The sequence below is a fragment of the Electrona antarctica genome, assembly GCF_951216825.1.
Source record: "Electrona antarctica genome assembly, chromosome: 14".
Lineage (NCBI taxonomy): Eukaryota > Metazoa > Chordata > Actinopteri > Myctophiformes > Myctophidae > Electrona > Electrona antarctica.
Window position 1 is genome coordinate 7,709,844 of NC_136795.1, and position 15,469 is coordinate 7,725,312.

General features: G+C 44.0%; 1 protein-coding gene across 4 annotated transcripts in view; it reads left to right on the forward strand.

Annotated features, from left to right (window-relative positions):
* Nucleotides 1-1,435: 1,435 nt before the first annotated feature.
* The window catches only part of epn2 (epsin 2), a 29,116-nt gene continuing 15,082 nt past the window's right edge, over nt 1,436-15,469 (forward strand). For all 4 annotated transcript variants that reach the window (XM_079521667.1, XM_079521668.1, XM_079521669.1 and 1 more), the window contains exons 1-2: nt 1,436-1,886; nt 3,614-3,777. In XM_079521667.1, coding sequence (XP_079377793.1) covers nt 1,456-1,886; nt 3,614-3,777 — 595 coding nt within the window. In that variant the 5' untranslated portion in view covers nt 1,436-1,455. The remainder of the gene's footprint in view (nt 1,887-3,613; nt 3,778-15,469) is intronic.

The following is a 15,469-nucleotide window of genomic DNA, read 5'->3' on the forward strand; positions in this document are numbered from 1 at the left end:
TTTCTGAGCTGCAGAAGTTGTGGTTGAGCCTGTATTTAGACAATATAGACAGAATATAATGTCTTGCTATCAGTCGATGACGGGTAACATTTACCTTGTACGCTGATTAGAACAAGGACATGTTCCTGTCTGTGGTAAATCAATGCTTGTTTTAATTCTTCATTGTCTACCTCAATTGTGTTTTGCTTACCCGATAAGCAAGCTGTTATATTTTTGCGCAAAACAGAATGCAAAGTGAAGCTATAACATTCAAAGGATTTAGACCCTTCCTCTCAGGAGTCCTCTCAGGAGCACAGCTCCCCTTATCCAGACATCAGTCATATAAAAACTTGACTATTGTAACTCTCTCCTTACTGGCCTACCGGCATGTGCACTTGAGCCTCTCCAATTGATCCAGAATGCCGCAGCTTTAACCAGCCAAAATGCTCACATGTCTCCCCCTCTGCTCCCTCCATTGGCTCCCACTTGCTGCCCCGCAGTATCAGAGTACAAAACTCTGATACTGGCCTACAAAGCAACCAAAGGTATGGCCAGGACAACACTCCACACGTCCCAGCCTCTTCTACCTTCTGGCTCCAAAACTATGGAATGAAGTCCCCATTGCAACCAGAACTGCAGACTCCCTCCTAATCTTCCGCTGTAGTCTTAAAAACTCACCTCTTCAGACTCCATCTTAGCCCGTAGCACTTGTCGTAGCACTTGCACTAGCCTCAACGACCTCACAGGTGTATGCAAAGGCTAAACTCATAGCTCCACTGTACACATATTTTACTCTTAGACAGATGCTAGGTTGTTTGCAACTATTTGTTGTTCTTGCTTACTGTAAATCGCTCTGGATTAAGACGGTCTGATAAATGCCTAAATTGTAAATTTAAGCTACGGTTAGAAAGTCGAGCCAAAACAATGTGTGATTGAGTTTAAATACACGATATTAACATAAAATGAGGTGGGTGGATAAGACACATGTCACTCACAAGAAGTGAGCCGTGTTGTTCGTTCATTGATTGTCTCTTCTCATTCACCAACCAGCTGTCTTCTCTGTCTGTGCTTCCCTAGGTGATGGCTTGGTCGTGTGTGCAGCCAGCGCTCTGCGTGTGGAGATGGTTTTAACAGGAGCTGTTCTGGAGGACTCGGGAACTCGGGTTGGAGAGGCATCGTAAATAAACACAACAGGCATACGATACGTGCTTTTACACACACACGCGCACACACACACACACACAGGCCGCCTTCGTGCCGGGACAACGGACACGGGTGTGTGTATTAACGCAACCATCGCCCTTCGGAGTGAGCGCATGCATGCACTCAAACACTCGACCCAGTGAGTGACGGATTCACTAAAAACCCTCCCTGCCCGTGACTCCTGTGAGTCTACCCTGACTCTACTCTCCTGTCTTGAGAGTGTACCTTGCATCCCTTTTCTCCCCGTCTCCCCCCCCTCCCTCCTCCGCCACCATGCCGAGCTCCACCATCCGCCGGCAGATGAAGAACATGGTGAACAACTACTCGGACGCGGAGAAGAAGGTGCGCGAGTCCACGTCCAACGACCCGTGGGGCCCGTCGTCGTCGCTCATGTCGGAGATCGCCGACCTCACGTACAACGTGGTGGCGTTCAGCGAGATCATGAGCATGATCTGGAAGCGGCTCAACGACCACGGCAAGAACTGGCGGCACGTCTACAAGGCGCTGACGCTGCTCGACTACCTGATCAAGACGGGCTCGGAGCGCGTGGCGCTGCAGTGCAAGGAGAACATCTTCGCCATCCAGACACTCAAGGACTTCCAGTTCGTGGACCGCGACGGCAAGGACCAGGGCATCAACGTCCGCGAGAAGAGTAAGCAGCTGGTGGTGCTGCTCAAGGACGAGGACCGGCTCAAAGGGGAGAGGTGAGAGACGCATGCACGGGCAATGCAGGCACGCAGACACAGGCATGCCTACGGTGGGCGACATGGAAAAATATAATGTAACAATATTTTTTCAGGCAGTATCACGACTCTTTCATGCGGTTTTTACTTTAGGGTTATTGTTCAATTTACTTAACAGTACAACCACCTACAAGGTAACAGAAACTAAAAGAAAAAGGAGTAACATTTAGACCAAAATACTTATTGTCTCCACCAGGACGAAGGCATGGGGAGAGAGTATGTTTTGCACTCCGTCCGTCCGTCCGTGTGTCCGTCCGTCTGTGAACAGCTAATCTCCGGCACCGTTAACCCGGTAGATGCCAAAAAAAATCAGAACGGCCTGTTATAGCACGACCAGGAGGCCGCTTTGTGCAAAACAAGTTTTTGGACAGTACACCTACATATTTTGTCCAAACATCACGCAAATTGGTACACAGTCTCTCTAGAGCCATACAACGAAACGGGTCTTTCAGATTTCTCAGACTCCATCCTGATTAGCTAAGATTGGCTTCCAAAGTTCGCAGGAGTGCTCAGTTTCAAACAAAATTCTGCAAATCATGAACACAACGTGTGATTTCCGTGAAATTGCGCACGCACATTCCCACTAGGCCGAGGAAGAAATGCCATGTGAACATTTTCAACTCAGCCTCATGGTGGCGCTATAACTGGCCGAAAAGTGTTTTAACTTTTTTTTTTTTTACTTTGTATGCCAACTCCCTAGAGGCCAAGGAAAAACCTTTGCCTGGAATTTTTCACATCTGCTCTTTATAGCGCCACCAGGAGGCTGACATATGTAAAGCACATTTTCTAATATTACTCCTTCAGATGTTATCCAAATTTCACGCAAATCGGTACACATGCTCTCCATAGTCATGTGATCAAGACGGGTTTGTTTGATTATTGATTGAGTATAATTTGTGATACGTTTACCAATTGAAATATGATGTCATGCCCTACAACAGCTAATCCCAGCATCAATACTGGTATAATATGATATCATTTAGATCTAATTGTATTATTGTACAATGGGCACACTTGCTCCTGATTCCTAAGAACAACCCACAACAATACCCAAGCCAAACATATAAAACACACTGACTGATCTCCACGCGCAGTGGCCTTAGACTCTGGCTCGCATCTGTGTTACCTTAGCTTTTAACCACTTTAACCATTATTTTAAACTAGCTGTTGCACAAAGCCCCGCACACCGTCTGCACTTGCAATACGAACTTTATATTAGGCAACGTTTCGGTCAAAGACCTTCTTCAGGCATCTGAGATGCCTGAATACATTGAGCCCTGCCTACGCACCCGTCTCAGAGTGCATAAGACTTGCCTAAACTTTAGCTGTTGAAATATAGCAGTTCTACAAGCTCATAGATCTGCTACGAGCTTGTAGAACTGCTATTTTTGAAAAATCATGAAAACGTGTGCAAATCTTTGAATATATTTTCTTTCACAGCAAATGTTGTTTTCTTTTACTCGTATCTTTGCTTCTGGGGGGGGTCCCTGGTACAAAACATTTTCAGATGGGGGGGTCGGCGGCCATAATACATATAATCTTGGTGGTCCTTAACATGAAATAGTTTGAGACTCACCAATACAAATACATACGTTTTCCCCCGGAAAACTGTCAGGATTTAGAAGACATTTGTAGAGTCTGGTCTCAGGGTCTCTCAATGTCAATAACATGGCATTGTGTCCGGTCAGGTCTTCGGCTCTGAAGACCAAGGAGCGCATGGCCCAGGTGGGCACAGGGAGCAGCCAGGCCCAGGCCATGGGCTTCGGCCGCGGCTCATCCCAGCCCAACCTCTCCACCTCCTACAGCGAAGAGTACGGACGCTCAGAGGGCTCTCCTGCCTCCTACCACGGATGTGAGTACACGCACGCACGCACGCACGCACGCACGCACGCACACATGCACTTGTTCCATATGTTCAAGCACATGGGCAAAGGATGGCACACACACACACACACACACACACACACACACACACACACACACACACACACACACACACACACACACACACACACACACACACCCCTCTCTCTGTCCCAGTTTGTGTAACTTTGGCCTACATCCTGAAATGAGCCCCTCCTCCTGCTGTTTCTCTGGCTTTCAGGCCCACAGTAAGGCTGCATTCCTCAGCTTCCACGCGTGCACAATTGCTCGAGCACACACACACACACACACACACACACACACACAGAGCAGAGGAGGAAGTAGAGTTCACCCCTCCTTCTCTACATGACGGAGGAATCTGCTTTTTTAGCCAGAGAGAGAGAGAGAGAGTGAGAGAGAGAGAGAGACAACCATCTCTTCTGAGAAATTAGAGAGAGAGAGACAACCATCTCTCCTGAGAGATTAGAGAGAGAGAAAGAAGGCTAGTAATGTCTTTTAAGTTGGTTCTTAAGTGAGAGTTTAGTTTGGCCAGAGGTGAGGAAGAGAAGGAGACAGACAGAGAGGAGACCTTTAGGGAGCTGTTAGGAGGTGATCACACCACAGCAACGTTGGCTAGAATCACATCGGCAGGAATGTGTGGCACACCTGGAGGGGGTGGTCTTCTCCCACAGAGCGGTTTTTAGAAGCACATTAAAACTCATGTTGGCTGTGCAGATGACTTTGATATTGGACTCAAATGTTTATACGTTTTTGCAGTGAATTCTTGGACGATAATTTTGTCAAACACGTTTTTTTCTTTCACTGAAAAACAAATGTCAAACAACTTCCCCAAGTGAGACTATTTTACTTAGAATAATCATTGATTATTCGTACCTTGGTTTCTAGAAAATGGTCCCGGCCCGCTGTGGTAACCTCATTCCAATTTAGCGAGAACAATGATGACTGCATGAAAGTGTTGTGTTCTGTAAAACGGAATCATGGCAACTGAAGTATGGGCTGGGCAATATATAAAAAAATCTATATTGTGACTAGACACAAGAAGCCTGTCTATCATAATAAAACGTATTGTGATATTTGTTTTTGTCCATTTCGCCTCTAATTTCGCCTCTTAATTTCGTCTCAAGAAAAAGACTCTTTCTTGACAAAAATGATACATCTTCAACTGGAATTCATATCCCATCAAACTGTACTTCAAGTTCATTTTCAATCAATTTGTTTGAAAATGTACTTTGTTGTAGAATAAAGACAGAAATGGAACAGAAAATAAGTCATTAGATGAGAAGAAGAGAGTTGTAAAACAAAATGGAAAGAGGGGGGAGAGGAAGGAAGGAGAGGTTTTACATGAAAGAGTCACCCCTGTCCTTTCCTATGACCTCACACACGGGGACACGCATTCACCCCTGACCTTTGACCTTAGGATGCACCACGTGGTCACTGTGTAGTCGTATGTCTTATTGTCTATCACTGTCATGTGTATGTGTTTTAGAATGTAGTAAGCCTTGCCGAGCCATGTGGCCCATGAGGCAGGAGCATACCTCCTGTTTCTGTAGCGTAAGGCGGCTTGTGTACACCCGCCAGGCATCATGTACAAGTACATCCCTCAGCCATGATGTGCAAGTACATCCCCCACCCCAGCCACACCCGGATGACACTAGTAGGTCACAGAGACTTCACCCGTGATCCTTGATGCCGAGTGCCAAGCAGGAAGTCACTGGTTCCCATTTTTTTTTTGTCTTTGGTATGTTTTTTTTAATGTGGAAGTGATTAAGTTATCAAGTTGTAACCCAGAGAGTGTGCAGATGCAAGGTTACATCTGTTAATGTTCAGAGTTCAATGTAATATGCCTTGGTTTAGTGCCATGCGCTGTGTCCAGTCATTCTGTGTGTGTGTGTGTGTGTGTGTGTTTGACATAGAGGGAGGAAGTTGTAGCCGCTGACTCATCAATTGAGGGAGGGGAGGGGAAGGGCAGGCTGGCCAATGGGGGCGAGACTGGCGTGTCGTCGCGGGTGTTACCGGGCGGGTGTTACCGAGCGGGTGTTACCGGGCGGGTGTTACCGAGCGGGTGTTACCGGGCGGGTGTTACCGGGCGGGTGTTACCACAGGGTGTCACCACAGGGTGTCACCACAGGGTGTTACCACAGGGTGTCACCACAGGGATTTTTGGGATTCCAGCGGAAGTTTCCGGGCATTGTTATAGTTGAGCTTGGGTGTGAATGACCTGCTGACGGTGACTCTCTCACCACACCCCCACGTGTGTGTGTGTGTGTGTGTGTGTGTGTGTGTGTGTGTGTGTGTGTGTGTGTGTGTGTGTGTGTGTGTGTGTGTGTGTGTGTGTGTGTGTGTGTGTGTGTGTGTGTGTGTGTGTGTGTGTGTGTGTGTGTGTGTGTGTGTGTGTGTGTGTGTGTGTGTGTGTGTGTGTGTGTGTGTGTGTGTGTGTGTGTGTGTGTGTGTGTGTGACCCACAACCACTCTGTGGCTATAGCCCCGAGGTTAACCAGCCGACACCACAAGCCGGTTTGTCTGTGTTCTTGTCCTGTCTAGTTTTTTTTAACGATGCCTTTCTCTTCTGTTATGTCATCCCCTGGTTCTACATCTCGGATACCTACAGTAGTAGACAAGCAAGACATTTACACTCCCGACAAAGTGACAGGTGCATCAGAGAAGGCAAAAGGACTGATCAGCACGGAAGAAAAAACCCTTGCACACAATCTTCAAATGCTGCAATACAGATTTTAATGGGGAAAAAAGTGTTTCCCGTTTAAAACTTGCTATGTTTGACAAATCGTTGCTGTCGGGAGGGAACCTCATAACAAAATTTGAGGCTTTAGATTTTTTTTTGGCATAAATCAGTGCTATTGAACACCCTTTACGTCTGTGTGTTGTTTCAAAAATATTGAACCAATGGAAAGTAGTAAAAAGTGCTTTGGAGTTTGGACAAAACCTCTTAACTCCATTGGACCCTCAAAATGTCTGCTAAAGCAACTAAATCCACCACCTCTCCCCCTCTCATGGAAGTAATTGACAATACATAAAGTTACAACACTAACTTTGATGAGGCTGTATTGCTTTGTTTTAAAAATATAAGGTTTTCTTTAAAAAAAGAATCATTTCCTGAAAAATGAACATTTTGGAGTTATGAGCTTTCCTCCCGACAACAGGTTATTAGGTTATTACCTATACTGTAATAACAAAAACCAAAACAGAGAGATTGTCTAATATGGATTCTATAAATAAATATTTAATCAAAAGTATTAGCAGCTTTTGACTAAATGGCTACATTCTTGGTTCCATTGGAACACAGGATATTCTTTTTTCCATGGTCTGAAAAGTAATGGTTTTGACTAGGCCTGCCTGTCAGTCGATTAAAATATTTAATCGCGATTAATCGCATGATTGCCCATAGTTAATCGCCGATTAATCACAAATTAATCGCATATTTTTAATCCATTCTAAATATACCTTAAATCAGTGGTTTTCAAGATTTTTCATATCAAGGTCCATTATTTATTCTGCATTTGAGCCACGGACCACCATTTGATGACATTTAGCCTTCCAGACCCAAACTAAAGAACTGTATTGATGTTGGTACCATTAGGAGAGATAACAGGCTATATGTTGATCAAAATAACATGTTTTCTAAGTTCTCTAATTGTGTAGACTTCTTGTAAATTAACTTTAAGTAATGCATTTGTTTAACAATTATTCAACTCTTGAGAGTTAAAGATCTATAAGGGTTCATTTGGTTACCAACCCTCCATCATTTAGCTGTGGGCCACCTGGAATCCCCTCAGGGATCACTGGTGGTCTTTTCAAGTTTTAAATACTCAACATGGGAGAATGCTTGCTTTATTGCAAATGCCATGGAAGAGGGAAACAAAATAAACTCAACACACACACACACACACACACACACACACACACACACACACACACACACGAGCCCCTGCCCCTCTCTCTCCTGCAAGTCAACATTAGCTTTAGCACTCATTAGCATGGTCTGTGTAGCATGATTAGCATCAAGCTTTCACAACTAACTAACTATGTTTGTCAACCAAAAGGGCCAGAGTTTTGCTTTTGCCCAATGCCCACTTCAAAGAGCTTCTGATCTAACACATTGTGAAGCAAATTAATTAATAACGAGCCCAACGGAGCCTACGGAGGCATTCAGCCTCTGCTCACAGCCCAACTGCCCTATAGTACTGACGGTCCGGAGTCCGGAGTGTGGGAATGGTAGAGAGAGGGTGGGGATGAGAGAGAGGCGGGGCTATTGGAATCTGCCTGCCTGCATTCAGATGCATGCGTCTCTCAACCGTTCTGTCAAACTTCACCGTGCGTTAATCGCGCGTTAATTAAATTAACGCCGTTAAAAGGACGTTGAGTTAACGCACGATTAACGCGTTAACTTTGACAGCCTTAGTTTTGACACACAATACAAGGTATATTGGCCCAGTCACAATCTGCAGCCACAGTCAGTGGACACTGACCGGAACTCAGCAACATATCCACTCATATTAAAGGCTAATTAAGACTAGCTTATTGTGAAAGGGAATGCTCTACATTTTTGAGGGGCGAAGCACCGTTACCCAAACCGATGAACTCCCAGATTCCTCACTGCACCACCTTTTAGAGTGTCTCTCGGTCGTAAAGTCCCAGATTCCTGCGTGCACCACCTTAAGTAGTCCGCTGGTTGTCTGCATACCCCTGCAGTCTGGCTCCCCGAGGCCCTGCTCAGGCTCCTTTTTGGATCTTCAGCCTCATATTTCTGCGTAACACTCTTGCTTTTCTGGTGACACTTCAACCACCTCAGCCTCCCTTAAAACCAGGGAAATCCCCTGGAAATTAGAGGATAGACCCATAGATGGATACATAGACAGACAGTATGATGGATGGCCGTTTTGGATGGATGGATGGATACAGAAATGAGATTTCACAGCATTAATTTAACACATTTTGGTGTTTTAAAGCATTATGTTATACTTTAGCTATTGAAAAATAGCAGATCTACAAGCTCATAGCGCGGCACCGAGTGCCGCGCTATGAACTTGTAGGTCTGCTATTTTTGAAAAATCGTGAAAATGTGCCTCAAATCTTTGAATATATATTATTACAGAGTGAGCATTTTAACTCAAATCTTTGCTTCTGGCGAGGTCCCTGGAACAACATATTTTCAGATGGGTGGGCGGAGGCATATTACATATCATTTTTTGGGGTCCTTTTGGGAAATATTTAGCACCACTGATACAGAAACATAAGGTTTTTCAGAAAACTATTTTGAAGACATTTTTTTAATTTCGACATCAGGCCTAAATGGGTTAAGGGTCCTCCAGACTTGACACCAGACTAGGAAACGGCCCCGCCCCCTGCTCCACGGAGAGAGAGAATTGAGTGTCTCTATAACGGTGGTGGTATTTAGCGGTCGACACCCGTGGATAAAGCAAACCCTCCGCATTTCTATCATCATATAAATCTGCCACACATGACAGCACCGGTGTTTAGGCCATTTCTCTTAACTTCTAAGATTACTTCTCACAGCTCAGATTCTCTCAGATTTGGGCCTGGAATTCCAGAGAGTGGTACAGTTCCACTTTTGCTTTGGCAATGTAAACATACGTTTTCTCATGCCAATAAAGCTCCTTTGAATTTGAGTGGTACAGGCACGTATATCTATTCTACGTCCGAGCATAGACATGGTACTCCGTGGTGGGAAATGATACAAGTACAAGAGAATGGCAACACGCGACAGTAACTTTACAGTACATTTTTGTAGAAGAGGCAAACTGATATTGTTCGTGCCGTTTGCTTTGATTGAATAATTGATTGAACACGTATGTACTATGATTTGATTTGGCTGTGTTCTAAATTAAAGTGTTAGTGTTGATTATCGTGTATTAATCTAATTATAGTCAGGGGAAAGAGACCTTTTTACAGTACAATAATGTTTCAAGTTTACACATGTATACAAATAAACAGGCCAACGGCATAAACAATATTAGTTTGCCTCTTCTACAAAAGTTACTGTCACGCGTGCCAAGCTGTCATTCTCTTGTATTATATCGTACTTGTATTATTTATTTATTTCCCACCACAGAGTAACCTCGCGGTAGACTATCCAGCATGTATCTTCCACCTCGGAGGAAACTCTGGTAAGGCCGGCAGTGTCGGTAGGCCAATCAGAGGCGTTACCATGTCTATGCTCGGACGTAGAAAAGATATACAGGCCTATTTTTTTCCTTGAGTGTATGTGTGATTCTAAGTACCAACCATTACTTAGAATCATAACAAACCTCGGGTATCAATGTAGATTCGTCATACTGATATTTGAAGCCTGGACCATGTACATAAACTGACCACGAGTGGCCCAACAATAGCTGGCATGACAAAGCGCAAAGCTTAACAACTTGCCACTTAAATACTGCTCTGTTTCGGCTGTTATAAGTTTGTCTGTGTGGAGGAGAGGGTGCCCTTAGGTGCCCATGAACCCCCCCACCCTGTTGTATTTGTTTCCCTGTAAAATTAGTTGTAATTTGCGGATTCAAATGAAGAACTAAAATGTGTGTGACTGTGTACATATAGGCTAACATTAAGCTTAATTTAGTTGCGGGCAATCCAGACATCTCTAAAATACCGATTATCCATATATGGTATGCTTAGTTCCCATGATACGAGTTAAGAAATGGGCTTGTTTCAGCATTCAGCCTTACGTGTTGTGTTATTCTGCTTTTCTGTATCTAGTTTTTTTTGTGAACCGTTAGTACTGTTTCTTATCAGGCAGTTGTGCTGTTTATTATATTATTATATATTATGTATTAGTACTAGTGAAAATAGGCTGGAGCTGTGAGCTTGTTGATATGCTATTTTCACAAAAAAAAAATTAAATTGAGAAACTTTGAAAACATTTGAAACCTTCCGCATGCCCAAAATGGGGTTGCCAGGTTGAACGTGGCTAAAACACCTTGAGCTAGAAGATGCTATGCTAAGGCACTACACTATAAAATGATGTTCATTCATTATTTGGCCAGAATGGGATTAAGACGATTATGACTCCAATGTAGGGGCTAGAGCTGCGTCTGTGTCTTCTCTTCTGTCCATTTGAGACGGGGAGGATGGAATGTAGGCCAGTGGTCAGGCTACTGGTTCATGTCCTACCAGCTAACCAAACACACTTCTACCCCCTGGTCCCCCCCCAGGCGATCCCTTTCCCTGAGGGCACGCATGCACGGCACGCACATCTATAGTATAAGCTTGTGAGCTTGTAGATCAGTTGCTTTTGAGAGGGAAAAAAAGGGAGGGGACCTAGTTTAGATCGCTGGGGATTAGGGAACCCTAATCAACATAGGGTTTAAGGGATTAGGGAACCCTAATCAACATAGGGTTTAAGTGGTTAAGTGGACTGGGGGAGAGAGAAGAGGACAGGATAGGCAAGGCTGAGAGACTAGCCAGCTATTTGGATCTCTCTACCTAGTTATTAGACGAGCCCTCCATCAGCATCTCCATTCTCCAGTCATCTGCCCTTCTGCTCGTTTGTGCTTTCCACACCGGCATCTTTCTTTAGCACATCCAAGTACCGTATAGGTGGATATGGTGTGGGGTGTCCTTTTTTTTTTTTAAAGATTTGTTTTTGGCTTTTCTGCCTTTTTATTGATTGTATCAAGTGAAGACTGACAGGAAAGAGGGAGAGAGAGAAGGGGAGAGACACGCAGCAAAGAGGGAGAGAGAGAAGGGGAGAGACACGCAGCAAAGAGGGAGAGAGAGAAGGGGAGAGACACGCAGCAAAGAGGGAGAGAGAGAAGGGGAGAGACACGCAGCAAAGAGGGAGAGAGAGAAGGGGAGAGACACGCAGCAAAGAGGGAGAGAGAGAAGGGGAGAGACACGCAGCAAAGAGGGAGAGAGAGAGAAGGGGAGAGACACGCAGCAAAGAGGGAGAGAGAGAGAAGGGGAGAGACACGCAGCAAAGAGGGAGAGAGAGAGAAGGGGAGAGACACGCAGCAAAGGCCGTCATGAATGGGGCTGAATGGGATGTCCATCCTGTTTGACGATCAGTACCATATGTAGCATTCTGGTCAAGCTGGTGTAGCACCCATCCATTGTTGTTTTGTAAAGCGAATATCTAGTCTAATATTATCCAGGGATTTCTGTAGGGCTTGTCTCTGTGTTCTGCATTCACAGCCTTGTTGGAAAAGGGCAGAAGAACATAGAAGAACGTAGGGTAGGTTATGGGCCTGGTTATGGGCAGGGCAGAAGACGAGGATGGAAGGAAGGAATAGCTATGGTCTAAGGAGCCTAGAGAGAGGAGAGGAGTCAACAGGAGAAAGATCATCATTTATACTCTGACGTCCAATGGCGTTGCTCACCAGAAGTAGCAGATATATGAGCTTACAGCACATTGCACTTGAACAAGGTATGAATCAGGCTTAATGGTTCTGAAAATGGCAATACTTTAAACGTGGCTTTACTCCAGATGCATAGAAAAAAAACCACTGTCTGCTACTATTTTATACATCTACAAGTGAGTATACAAAATATCATGATCTAATCCTTGATTCAAAAAATGCACACACTTAAAACACACTTAATTCGTTTCGAAATAGTGTTGCTTAATCAGTGTTAGAAATCTGCTTGGGTAAGCCTGCTGAAGGAAGAAACAGCAATGTTTAAAGTCGGAGGCTATTTTAAAAGTAGCATTGTGTCATAGTGAAACTAACCACCAGTGTTTCCAATGGCGGTGTGGTGGTGACTATTTTCATCCCTGTGTGGTATTTGTCTTGCTTTATTTTTTCCTCCGCTTTACTTTCTACCCATAATAATACTAATTATCACGGTACTAACTAGTAATGTGACAGTAGATTCACTCAAGTATGATTGCATCATCGCATAGAGAATTGGGTTTGGTGACTAAAATGAGAAGTCATTTAGTTTGCAGAAGTGAAATACAGTGATTAGTTTCCATACTGGCTCATGCCATACTGTCCTATAGGGCTTTTAACCAACTTGAACCCCAGAAGAAATAGCAGATCTACAAGCTCAGAATGCGGTGATGTGAGCTCGTAGATTGACTGTTTTTAGTGTAGAGTCAAAAAGGCGTAATACGCCAGTCAATCTAAGCTAAAAAGGGGCGTGACCCAAAATAAATTGCAATGGTAATCGTTCAAGATTTTTTTATGATCCTTAGGGTCATCCAAATAACATTAAAATTTGGTTATTATATACATTTTGGATCATGGCAAATTCAGGGGTTGAACGTTGGGGTACCATTAAAAACCATGTAGCATGTGATTACGAAAAACACTCCTTGGGCTAAAAACGGCCATAGAAACTTGCCCAAGGGCACGGTGGCACAGTTGGTAGTGCTGTCGCCTCGCTAGAAGGTCCTGGGTTCGATTCCCGCTCGGGACACTGTGGGTGCTGGCGGCGTGTATCCTCCTCCGCGTCATCAGTGCCCATACCCAAGGCGGGGTTGGCGAAAGGGCCTTTCTGTGTGGAGTTTGCATGTTCTCCCCGTGTCCCCTAGGGTAGGTACCCTCACAAAAAACATGCAGTAATCCTGGTCTCTAAACTGCCTCCCCCTGGCCAGCCGGGGCGCCTGATGGAGGGGAAAGTAACTGGTTGGAATAACGTGTTCCTTCCACGCGCTACGTCCAACCAGGGAAACTCCCCCCTGTCAGGTGTAAAGGAGCAACTTGGACACTCAGGCATGAGTTCAAGTCTGTTGCTCTCCCCATAGGTTGGCGGAGGGTGTGTAGAGCCCAGGATCACATTAGATAATTAGCACAGGGGTGAAAAATGGGTTACAAATAATTAGCACAGGGGTGAAAAATGGGTTACAAAATCGTGGGATAAAAAAATATATAAAAAAAGAAACTTGCCCAAATGTGCCCAAATGTGATGACCTCATCACATGTGTGGAGACGGCTTTTTAGCCCAAGGAGTGTTTTTCGTACAAAACTAATGCTTGGACTGGGTTCAGAATCATGAATAGCTTGTTTGTCACATGCTACTTAAAGCATAATTCAAATTTTATTTTTATTTAATTTTTATTTTTTGCCTTGTATAGGTTTTCAATGGTACCCCATGATCCAAAATGTATATAATAATCAATTTTTAATATGTTATATGGATGACCCTAAGGATCATCTAAAACCTTGAATGATTTCTATTACAAATTCTTTTGGGTCAAATCTTAGATTGACTGGCCTATAAGTGCAGTTGAAACTCAGGTTTCTGAAGTGTCCACAGCCCTCTTATGAGACGAGTAGTACAATAAATTGTACCATTTTATCATGAGTAGTAGTGAGGACCAATGATATGAAGATATCTTGAAAGTCTTCCTTTTAAAGGAGAATTCCATGCTAGAAGGCTTTCTTTGTAGTTGTTACGTCCCCACCAAAGTGGTCCAGGTGTTATTTTGTGCAAAAGCGCATTATTTGCTATTTCCCCTACCATAAGCCCTCAATTAATTGAATTGCATTGAATTGAATGGGGCATTGGGGTGTTGTGCTAAAATTCGCTTATTTCCATCGCTCAAAAATCAATTCTTTTTGTATATATCCTCTCTTCATAATGTAAATAGTATCCCAAGCGGTACACTTTACTACATATTTCGATGGGAATAAGCGAATTAGCACAAAAACCCAACCCCCATTGAGGGGCTTATATTAGGGGAGGGAAATAGCCAATAATGCACTTTTGCACAAAATAACACCTGGACCTCTTTGGTGGGGACGTAACCACTACAAATAAAGGTTAGGAAGCCTTCTTTCTAACCTTTCTAACCTTATTTGTATGACCACGGTGTGGTCATACAAATACAACAACAAAAAACAAAAAAAACAGTTACGACAACATAAAGACAAATACAACCAAAAACAATGACATAAAATAAAATAAAAATAAATAGATACGATAAAAGAAGAAAACAAGGACATAGCAGAACCTAACCTATAGCATAGCATACCATACCTATCAATATACACATACAAAGGAAACAAAAACCCTGTAGGCCTTATGCATATAGAAAGCCTTCTAGCATGGAATTCTCCTTTAAGGAGTGATGTGCCAGCCATTCAGATCCTTGCCAGGCTATAAGGAGATCTAAGTGACCAATAAACTGTATGTATGTTTCTGACTGTCACTGTGGTGACAAACGGGGACAGATGAGGCCCACAGCTGAGTCATAAGAAGGCCTGCTGTGTATCAAGGTGTGTGCACGATGGACGTGAAGCAAATTCTCTACTTGCATCATTCATTTGCATCGTTGCATGAACTTCACGGTGTGAAAAGGACCACCCCAGTCCAGTGGGTGGATGCTGGGGTCGGGTGGAGTGTCACAATGTATACTACCTAGTATAGTCAACATCCTAAATGTGATCCTCTATTGCAGGGGTTCTCAACCTTTTTGGCCGGGGACCCCCGAAAATGCTTTGGCAACGTCTCGGGACCCCCACCCCGCCCCCTCCCGACCCCCAATATAAATTGACTGCTACAATAACCTTAAACCATTTTGGGCGGGAACCCCTTTTGGTGTTTTAAGCATTGTTATAATTTAGCTATTGAAAAATAGCAGATCTACAAGCTCATAGCGCGCCACCGAGTGGCGCGCTACGAGCTTGTAGGTCTGCTATTTTTGAAAAATCGTGAAAATAAAAATTTAAAAAAAAACATTTT